At 47.3% G+C, this 11,459-nt stretch overlaps 1 protein-coding gene across 1 annotated transcript in view; it reads right to left on the bottom strand.

Moving 5' to 3' along the window:
* Positions 1-11,345, bottom strand: part of LOC119097213 (5-hydroxytryptamine receptor) — an 85,475-nt gene extending 74,130 nt beyond the window's left edge. The window contains exons 1-2 of the mRNA XM_037220267.1: positions 11,323-11,345; positions 10,290-10,501 (exon numbers count right to left, since the gene is read on the bottom strand). Of these exons, the coding sequence (XP_037076162.1) occupies positions 10,290-10,501; positions 11,323-11,345 (235 nt within the window). The remainder of the gene's footprint in view (positions 1-10,289; positions 10,502-11,322) is intronic.
* Positions 11,346-11,459: the final 114 nt, after the last annotated feature.

The following is an 11,459-nucleotide window of genomic DNA, read 5'->3' as shown; positions in this document are numbered from 1 at the left end:
CTCGAGGCGGGCGGCGAGGCTTCGGGTTTGTCGCAGCGGCGAGCTGATGGGGGCGGCGGAAGTCGTTTATCAGTTTCACACGCAAACCAACGACACGGGACCTGTGGTGGGGTTGAAAGGTATCAGGTTGCGCTGTCGACAGGGAATCGTCGAAAACAACTGCGAAAATCGATCCAACTGCTTACTCACCACTGAGGTCATCCATTAGGCGTGAGCCTTAGCTAGTTTATGAACAAGTAACCGTTCTTGCTCACGTGTCTGATACCCATAATTGCGACTAAGCTCTTCCACTTGGTGTTTAGATGGTTCGGATATGACTGAAATAGGCAGACCAAAATAGACATACACACCAAGATTTCACCTCTCATTTCCACGGCACGTGACCTTGGCTCTAGGCCTGGTGCGGCGCGCGCAGCATAGAATGCCTTGTTATGTAGCATGGTTGATCAGGGCACAATTGCTTCACGCCATAAGATAAGATGCACTTTTAAATGAAATGCGCCGTGGGAACGGTCCGGCATTCCAAAGTTACACCTTTTAGAATTTGACCTTGACCTGTGACCGTAACACACACTTGACGTTGAGTTTGGTGTGTGTTCTAAGATCGCGCACCACGGCGCTATCCATTGCAAAAAAACACCGAAGCTCAGCCTTTTTTGTACTCACATTTTCAATAATTGATCGATATGTTTCATTAACGAAGATCGCCGCTGTTCGAGTTCCGTTTCTCTTGCATGAAGAATAAGCGGTCAGTTTGGGGGCCAACAGAATATTTATGTTCATTTCGTAGTATTATTACCAAATTTTAGCTTTGGTACTACCGGCGAGGAAGTCTGGACTTATAAAGGCCCTTGCAATGACGGCCACACTTCGGTCATGCCACTGATCACATTGCTGCACTGCACGACACTCAAGTCGACCCACTTTTAGTTTAGCTTTATTGTGAACCACTTATTAGCGGATAAGTCGAAAAAAGTTTTTGACATAAACTACGCTGCGTCTCTCCATTAACTGCAATCATCCGCTTGGTATGCATGTTTCCAGGTCTAAGAAATGATTGAAAAACAATGTCCGTGCTAACATTCCGTTCTCTGCGCTCCCGTTCCGTCGCAGTTGAGCCCGTGCCGTCAAGGCCTGATCACAAAAATAAGTGAGACCCCTGCTCTGAATCTGGCGGTCTTCAACGGCACATTAAAAAATGTTTAATCTGCTATCAACATGAAATTGTATGCTGAAAAACCTTCAATTAGTGTGTTTGGGTCCAACCATCTTATGATCTAGATTACCATGAGCGCGCTGGCAAATACCTAATCATCGGGAGCTTCAATACTGCCTTATTAGAGTCCTTTCTTTACGCACCCTCACTTTATTTTGTCACTCTACTCCCATATGAACTTCAATATAAGCGATTCCAGCCTCAGAATGGGCTAGTTTGCCTGTGTTTCTAGTACACGAAACAACTATACGAGTTTAAATAGCAAAAAGTGCCTTCACGAGAAGTACTTGGTCAAGCGGCGTTGAAGTTCTTTGAATGCAGGTGGACGTGGCCGTGGAGGTTTTTAATGTCATCGATTTTTTACGTAATTCATGTCAATCGTGTTATGAGTACAGGACAGACGGCCTTTGCAACATTTCATCTCAGTCCAGTCTCTGTACGAAACTCTTTCATTACGGTCACCGTATTTCTATGGAGTCCTTCGAGCCGTTTACAATCACTGTCAGGTCGTCCGCATAAGCTGATGGCTTAATTTCAGCCCCAGCAACTATAATTGTTCGAATAGTGTTGCTTGACCGAGTTTCTTGCGGCAATGGCTCGATGCATTATACCCAGGTTAGACTACTAAGTGGGCATCCCTGTCTTATTCAGCGTTCGATGTAGCACTCAAAGAACAAGTAATTGTTCGCATTTATCTGCACATTGCGCGCTTGACTAGGATAAAAGACGGACATCCAAAGTCGAAAATCTGGGCCGAGCCCTGACGCTCTGAAAACTCTGAACACTGCGTGAACTACCACCAATTTCATTTTATTGCGCTCTATGTATTCCATTAGTTCTAGCATTAGCCTGACATTCTCACCAATGCATCAGCCTTTTAGGAAACCAGTTAGACCTGAATGGATCAAGTGGTCTTCAACCTTTTGGAGCTGCAAAACCATCCTTTTTGCAAAGACATGTATAGGGTACAGACAATGGATAATTAGTCAATTTTCAATGTGCATCTTATCCTTTCCTTTTTTGGAGATCAATGTTGCTACACTTCTGGTAATGCTACATGAAAAGCACCTCACTCACAAATTTCGTTCAACAATTCTAAAAAACAAGGAAAGAAAAATATCTCACAAGATTTTGAAAAATTCCGCTGCCCGCCCAAAGGGCCGGGCAACACGTTTAGCTTGAAGGTAACGGGCGCTGCAGGTAATTCGGAGCCGTAATTTGCAGCTCGCATTCCTTGCGCTATGCCCTGAGAGCTTTCTGTCCCGCTTCCAAGCAACTGTAAGCTTCAGAGTACTCTCACGGTACCCGTTTGAAAAGCTTAGCATAAAAGGCGGCGCACTCGTTTTGAAGCCGTTCAATCAGGGCGAATTCACACCTGTGGCTGTAGAGTGCTTTAAAACCATGCGTGGAATTACGAGCAAACTTGCTTTTCGTTTTTCTGAGAAGATGCGTAAAAGAAAGAATGCGATGTGATGTGGAATGATGCGAATGTAAACGTCAACACGAATGTGAATGTGAAAAACGCGGAATCTGAAGCATCGTGAACACGGCAAAAACGTGGTTTCACAACGTTCAAAGCGATCGAAGACGCCAATCGTGGGGAAATCACGAAAAAGACAAATCCCAGGTTGCAAATTACGTACGGGCTATCCCTCAAACTGTGTCCTTTAGTATGTCCAGTATAAGTTTGGAAAGGCGATTTTACCAGCTCCTGTCATGGTGGAAAGAAGTATAATACCAGGCGCCGGTGAGGATTAATGCGATTCATGCCGATGAACGTGAGCCTGCACCTCTGGGCGTAAACGGCACCTGTCAAGCTGGTTCTTACGATAAATGGCGCGTCGATCAATGACATTTATGCCGCCGGGGTCCGCATTTCCTCCACAAGACTAATATATCACTGCTCAAATTGCTGGGATACGTTTTTCACACGAGGAAAATCATGGAGAATAAAGCGCAGAATGGGGCACAGTGACTCGTGCGTGGTAATTTGGATTTACGGGCGCTGTCTATACAATGCAATCCAATCTACACGACGTTCCCGAGAGTGAATCACGCGTTACGTAATGAATCCTGGCTTGTTATCGATCCGGTACAATGCCGTGAGCCATGATCATCCGTCGACTTTCGGCTTCTGACACTGGTGGGTAGCCCCGGGGTCTGCTTATAATTGGCACAGGTACTGCGGCTCGCCGGTTCTGATATGGGCTTCATCGTAATATGTTCACGTTAGCAGTACTCTCATGCGCAAGGCTCATAAATCTTACATAAGACATCAAATCGAAGATGTTTCGTTCAGTGCTATTAACTTATTGAGTTCCTAGGAGATCATTTAATCAACTCGATCCAGCTTTGATGAAGCTCAAGGCATGAATTAGTTGCATTGTCTTAGTATTGCCGACCTGTGATGTAAAGGAACACCCCTTGAACATCAATTTTTCACTAATCTTTGCAAAATGTTATGTAAATTGCTTTTCTCACCTCATACTATCCGACCACATGCTAAACTCATATTTCCTTTTCAAATGTTCTTAGATGTCATCCAAGTCCCAGCTCACTTGAAACCCCCAAGCATTAACAAGGTTCCACAGAACCTAAACACCTATGGCTACACTACCTCATCTACATTTGAATCATGCCTATGTATGCACAGCAAGGGCGCTAGGTACCTTTGAGCACGAGAGTCCCGGCGACTCCAGCCGCTTGCATTCATCAATCTTGGTTTGTTTACAAAACGCATTACACTCAAACAACTCTTATAAGTAAACAAACAAAAAATTACGAACAACTCTTACGTCTTCGTGTTTTCTTAACTCCTTCTGCTTTTTTCGGCTCAGATAGCGGTGACAAAATACCATTTTCATTACTTTTTGATTACCTTTAAATATCCCATTTATGGCGTGAAATAATAACCAATTTCTCTGCAAAATTTTCCAACTGATAGCTTGCACATAATTCATATATAAATTAGATTAATTCGCCAGCCACCAAAGCACTTTTGATATGCACCCAAAAGTAGACAATGCGTAGTAAATGAAGGAGATCATATGTGGCAAGTAAATCATTAAAAAAAACAATTTTGCTATATCAAACTTCTATTCTACCGTTGTTGTTCAATGTGGGACCCGATAATGATAAAGTTAAGCCAATCTAGCTTCAAACCTCACCATGCCAAATTATCCTGCCGTTTTTAGCTTTCAGACAGAACTGGCGCGGCTCTATAGAAGTATCTGAGGGCGATACCCTACCCTTCAATACTGTTTTCTCACATTTTATGTGCAGAGTTGCTCTTCCTTATTTCATATTCTTATCCTGCAGATTAGAGGGTATGACTGATATTTACATTTTGTGGGTGGGTTGGGTGGCCCTGTCTGTCAGCAAACCACGTGAAAGGTGCTGAATTTTTCTTTGGGGAGCGGAAAAAGGCCTACCCTTTAGAAGCCAGTAATTTTCTACCTTCAGTCTTGGGGCTCGTAATTGCTAGCCTTATGTGATTCAAAACATGATTTATGTTTATTTTTGGCCCTTTTCTGTTCTTTTTTCAACAGCTTTTGTGTATCGCGATAATTATGAGACTCCATAATATTTAATTCAACGTTTAGTTCCACATCCTTATCCACTTGACCCAAATGTGTTGAAGTCATCCTTTACGTCTGCTCTAAGATTTTGTACACAGTTGCCATGGTTTGCTGACTAGCAAATGATTGAATCGTGGATACTGCAATAGACACCACATATTTAAACAGGAATGCTCTTAAGCGGCATGGCAGCGAAAATATGAGGTAGATAGGTGCGGTCAGTAAATAGTAATAAATAGTAAGACCATCCCGTTCCATCCCCAATAATAGGACCAAACAGTAGTAAATAGTAAAACCATCCCATTTTAATATAAAGTGAATACTTTCAACTTCAAATCATTGAATATGAAGAGCCGAAGGCAAGTGGCTATTTTTGCTGGTGGTCAAAAGGCAAGCACTAAACCGTTTTTTCAGCCATCCATAACTTGCTTTATGTTTGGAGAAGAGAGATGGTTTTGTGGACCGTACCCATGATTGCACTTGATGGAGGGTAACCATGGCAATGAGGATGCATTGCTCAATTTGAGGTGTATAATTTATGGATAGTTTTGTCATCTAAGCCGACTCCTGGGTTTTCATTTGTGTGGTGTCAACTTTAAGCCGATACAAAATCTAAGCCAAAACACAATTTAAAACTAGCCAAAAACCAGCTCCATCAAGTTTCTGTCACAAATACTGCTGTCAGGAAATAGGTTAGATGGGCTGAGATAATGTCCAACACATGGGCCACTTGAGGTAAGTTAGGTTGGTTACCTGCATGGTTGGCAACAGTGGCAATTATAGTCAGAGTCAGTGACTCACAACTGCTTCTAGCATATAAGTAGGCTAGCCAGGTCGAGATGGGGTAACGCTTCTTTGGGTCAGGCTAAGTAAGCCTGCTTTCATGGAAGTAAAAGAAGACGTTTTGCAACAACAGTGACATATTGTTTCCTGACCCAATCTCAATGAAAGCCAATAGGTGCTGTTTGTTTGATTTGCTGGTGTGTTGATGTACAGGAGTCCACGAGTCAGGAATACTTTATGATTGTTGAATTTCGTCACACGTTCCTCGACTCCAAACTAAACCTCCAGCATGCAACATCATGTATTTATGTATTGACAGGAATTAACAAGGCATTCAGAGTTAAATATTAGGATGCGTAACAGCCAGCTGTGGATTTTGGTAATGAACCGGTGATGGGACAAAAAAAAATGAGGGAGCCAGAATGCATTTTTTCATGAGCATGTATTAGTGACACTCATTGCTTACAATGGTTTCCACTTATTGCTTGTTATTATTGGTTTCCACTTATATTATGAGTTGGACATCCCTTAATCATGTGCAGTTTATTGCAGGTGCCTAGGTCGTAAGGCCTCAGGCGCTTACGAGATCGCCTCGGGTGACTGCAGGCATAAAGAGTACAGTATCACCACAAGACACATGCACACTCAAAAGAAAAACAACTATTTCTTTGCCATAATATTTCTTAGTACGACGTCAATTTGCAGCGAGCTAGCTTCATTGAGTCGTGTCCATCAGACGCGGTATGGCAAAACCCCGGCGGGCGATCCAGCGCTGACCACTACCACGCCACCTCGCCTGGGGCGGGGGCCGGCAACCAAGCGGCACCAACGCCGGCGGCTCGGCCGGCGGAAGCCTCTCCGACGCGCCGCGCGCGTACCGCCACCGTCTCACAATGGCGCCGCCGCCGAGAAAAGCCGGAGCCGACGAGGCTCCGGCTCCGGCCCCGGTCCGGGCGTGGGATCGGCCCGCCCACGGCGCTGTTGTTCGGTCGGCCTTTGTAATGTGACCCCGTGACTGAGACGCCTCGCGTCGACCCCTCGCCACGGGAAAGGGCGGTCTGCGGACAGGTCAGGGGGGGGGGGGTGACCAGCAGGCTAGGGTCGCGCTTCTGACCTTACCCAGCTGCTGGGCTACCACCGAAGTCGCCCGGCACCTGATGCCTGGTGTCGACTCAGAATTAACTGCGACCTGAGATCGCCGCCGACCGGACACCACTCGCGATCCCAGCCGCTGGCTCTGCTGACCCGACACCACCGCTGCCTGCACAGCGTGACTGACCTGACACCGGCGCTGACCTGACACCGCCGACAGCCTGCCGACGCTGCCGGCGTGCAGCGCCCGAGCTGGGGCGGAGGCGCCGACGGCACCGCACCGGCTGGACAACATGTGATCACACGCTGGCCCACGCCTGCCGGCTCAGGTTGGGGCAGACCCCCCCCCCCCCTCCCTCCCCCCGCCGGTGAGTGACGACAGCTGGATATCGGCCGCACCAACCAAAGTTGGACCAGTTGCCGACGCGGTCCGGGGCCCCCGGGCTTGGTCGCTTTCCTAAATTGCCTTTATCTTCTCACTCGATAAATAAGTTGTCTTCTTAATTGTCTTCTAAATTGCCGTCTGAATTATTTTGTTATCTCAAACCTGTCACGGTAAGATAGAAAGCCATTGGATAGTTGATGCTGCCAAAAGGGCTTCCTGTGCCTTCTACCTATACAAGTCTCACGAGGTCCCTGAAATGTCCAGATAAGGCTATTAGCAGAGATCCGTGCCTGATGACGCACGCCTGCCTGCTGATGTTGTGTTCGGTATCAGCTGGCGATGCGTACTGGTGCTTTGCTCCGTCTCGGCCGGTCCGCTGTTCTGCAGCGAGCCCTGAATAACGCTCGTGTTGGCACCTGGTAACAAGCCGGACACTCGTGGCCGGATCTGGCTGAAGGGTCGGTCAGCGGCCGCCGAACAGAGACCTGATCCGGATCTGATCTGACCTGATCTGATCTGATCCAGATCCGGCGCGGATCAGATCGCGAGTGCACGCCCGTCCCCTCTGGGAAAGCGTTAGGTGCTGGGGATGAGCAATAGCCACTGCCACACTCAGGGTATGCCGCCTCGCAAGGGAATACCACGCTGGGCTAGTCACTGACACGCTCATGTTATCCATGGGCCACCGCAATTCCATATAACGAAACATGTAGATTTGCATCGGTCGAAAGCGCTTTCAGAAGAACTTGATACCAAATGAGGCAATGCAGATATTGAAGAGTCGTCCAGAACATGGTGAACGACAATTTTCCCATCACGAAGTTTCGTAACTTAACACGTTGTGGTAATGGATGTGACAGGGGAAGTTTAAGGGGAAGTTTCTCGTCCCGAAGTGCGAGTAAAGGCTGCCAGGAAAAACGTTCCTACGGTTCGGACAATTATGAGTTGCAGAACGGTGCGGCACCAACGTACCGCTTTGCATCATATGAAGGCATAACATGTCGACTAAGCATATCTGCTATCATGCTTTAACTGTCCTTCATGGCAACTATGACTTTCATATTTCACTACCAGCGCGCATGTAGCGGTACCCACGTGGAAAACAATGACCTGGCCTAATCTGACCAAACTCTTTGTGAGGCCTCTGCGCACCGTGGTCTATCGAAATCAAACATAACAAGGAAATGTGCCGCGACAAATAAATAATGCATAAATAATGCATAAAAGGGGCATTTCCATCCTGGGTTTTTGGTCCGGGTCAGAGCCAATGTCGATCTGCATTGTTTTGGTCATATCTGTGCTCCGTCGATGTATAACCATTGAGGATTCAGCACGCCGTGGCTGCGAAATATGCCCACTACGGTCTGAGCTCTCAATATGTCAATGATGATTCATGACAGTCCTTGCGATCTCTGCGCTTCCTCGTACCACATTAACATAACTAGCTTTGTGTCGTCCGAATGTTTGACTTTCTTCCGGTGTTGGGCTACAACACACGATGACACCCAGCGTCGGGTGTCATCACATTATTCAGGGCTCTCGGGTCGGGCCAACCCGAAGTCACGCCGCGGTGACATTCGGAGAAGAGGCCTTCATGGCCGGTGATGCTCTCCCTGATGGGCACCCCGTGCGTTGTTTGGTTACCACCCGCATAGCTAATGCCATGTGCGTCATAAATGTAGCTGTTATGGCGCACGCGAATACAGCTTATATCTCGAGTCCCTTTGAAATGAGACTGCATGGGATAAATAAGACGCATAACTTACACTTGCATTTCAATTAGGCATGGAGCTAGTTTGCAGAACTTTCTTGTAGTTGAAGACATTGAAACCACCAAAAACTTTAAAGGGAGTGTTACACATTTATTTCGGGGTTTTTAACTGAAATGGCCATCTTGAAGACATATCGGTGCTGTTCACAATCCCCTGCCCTTCCTAAAACCTTAGCCCCTATAGTTCCTGATCTACACGCCCGTGACAATGCGGAAAGATGTATCGTAAAGAGTATTTCAAAGTTACGTTGGCACACATGACGTCATAATAACGTCATTCAAATCTCTTTAATGTGGAACGTCTGCCCTGTTTTTGGGCCGGAATTTATTATATATCTTGCAACTTTCGGTTATGGTTCTTCTATGTACCGTGAACTCGAGTCTCAGTTTTGAGTACAAGCATGTGAACTCTTAATTGATGCGGCTTGTGCGTTATCGGCTGTTTGTCTCTTGATATCCTTGCGAGGTGTAATATGAATATGACAATTCGAAACATCCATGTGTGCTGCTTTTTATAGCCCGATCGGCGATTAATTTATTGTCTTAACGCAATTCCCAAAATCCCGCCAGGTCTGGATAACAACCACTCTAATGGCCCGGCCACTTAATGCCAGTGTTAATTCTGGCGACTTGACATGTGAAAAAGTTATATCACTATCACGCACACACAGAATAGTTCTAGAATAAAAAGGACTTTGCAGTACGCTGTATTGGTCACTGAGCAAGCGATCCAATTTTCAATAGCCTGCTTGGTGTTTTCATGCAACGGGTGTTATCTTCGGTGAAAGGCCCATACCAGAAGCGTATGTCTAATATCGCAAAGATCAGGTCATGGCTCAAAACGGTTCGGTAGGTACTGACAACCATACCTCAAAGGCGCCAATGCGTTGCTTTTGCATTCTCTTCCCGTTTGACCTGTGTTTTGGTTATGACCGAAAAATCCTCTTTAAGCACATGCTGGTGCATATTGCTTGTGATCGGGTCTCCTGTATATTTAGTTCACGCTCCCCTATAAAGATCCAGGGCCTGCATCATGCAGCGACATATTCTACAGGTTGTGAAGACCCTCTACCGACATTTAAATGAGGCCATTATGCTTTCCGGTCCAGCAGTGAGCACAAATGCAGACAGAACATCGCCTTGACGACGTGCTTGCAGCATCTGGGTATTTCCGCTCTCCAACACAATTGCCGGAAAGGTCTCATGCATCTGGCCATTGGGCCACCAGCTGCGGCACGGTGGGAGCCCTGCCCTCTGCTGGCGGCAATACATCACGCGGTCCTCTGTAATCCGGTAGCGTCTGATTAAGTGAACTTCGGGCTGAACCTTGACTTAACTCAGAATTGATTGGGTTTGTGATTAGCTTGGGTCGTGCCCACTCCGACCGAGGCGAACCCTGCCTCTCGCTGGCGTCTGCATTAATCACAGCAAACTGCAATGACTCGAGACAGAAATAGGTCATACCTTCCGCCGTCACCACCCGCTGCCGGGGATTGACGGACATTGACGGACGGAGATTGACGGACAACTGGTGGTCAGCTGCCACCAGCTGCCGGAGACTGACGGACAACTGGTGGTCAGCTGCCACCAGCTGCCGGAGACTGACGGACAACCTGGTGGTCAGCTGCCACCAGCTGCCGGAGATTGACGGACAGCTGGTGGTCAGCTGCCACCAGCTGCCGGAGACTGACGGACAGCTGGTGGTCAGTCAACGACAGGCAACACTGCTCACGCAAGCGCCAAGCTGCAACACTCATTGACGGCGCTGACAAGTCAATCGCTGTCATGTTCAGGTGCGTATGAACGCCGCAAAAAATGTGAGCAGCCATATACACTGACGCAAACGTGGTAACACAAGCATGACGAAAAGAGCTTGACGGAGTGGGCGTGCTTATGCTGAACATTACCACCGATTTTGGAAAATAATTTTCTACGCTATTTCTCCGATCCCTACCGTTTGTGGGACCTATATAAGCAGACTGTAAATACGCGAACTTCTCTTCCACATTTCGCTCTGTCTCCTGTCGCACCTTTCGGGAAGTGATGCAATACGTTTGGTTAACTTTGCAGCCACTGCGTGCGCTAAACACACGCGAACGCCTGAGGGAAATTGTGGCCTGCTTGCAGTCTTACGGGTGGAGCTCTCTTCCGATTTACAATAAAAAATCTGTAGAGTCGCCAGCAGAGCCCTTGCAGCCGACGCGTATAAAAATAATGCTCTTGGCGCAGCCGTTTGAAACCATGTGGATCCAATCACTCATTGATGGGGTTTTGTAAGTGACTCCAGTTGCTTTGCTGAGCCTCTCCTTTGTTGCTTAGCCGACGTCCGCTCCTGCACGTTCTGGCTGGTTCGTGCAGCATACCCCACGCATCCAAGGGTGTTGGGTAATGGTGTGATCTGACAGCCGTGGCGGCCGGCTGGCCAATGCTCATAGCAAACGGACTGCTTTTAGCATTTCGCCATTCAAAGATGCTCGCTTCGGCACACATGCCGCACCAGCTTATCTCGGCGGCCTCCATCTGTGTAAAACGCTGATAGCTCTGTGTTGTTTACCGGGTACTTTTCGACGCTTCGGTGTATGGATTGACTAACAGCGTGGGGATTGCATCCAACTGCAGTCATTAACCCGGTTA

This window comes from Pollicipes pollicipes, unplaced genomic scaffold (assembly GCF_011947565.3).
Source record: "Pollicipes pollicipes isolate AB1234 unplaced genomic scaffold, Ppol_2.1 Scaffold_4295;HRSCAF=5057_pilon_pilon_pilon, whole genome shotgun sequence".
Lineage (NCBI taxonomy): Eukaryota > Metazoa > Arthropoda > Thecostraca > Pollicipedomorpha > Pollicipedidae > Pollicipes > Pollicipes pollicipes.
Note: the sequence above shows the minus strand (reverse complement) of the source record. Positions and strands in the feature narration are given on the sequence as shown.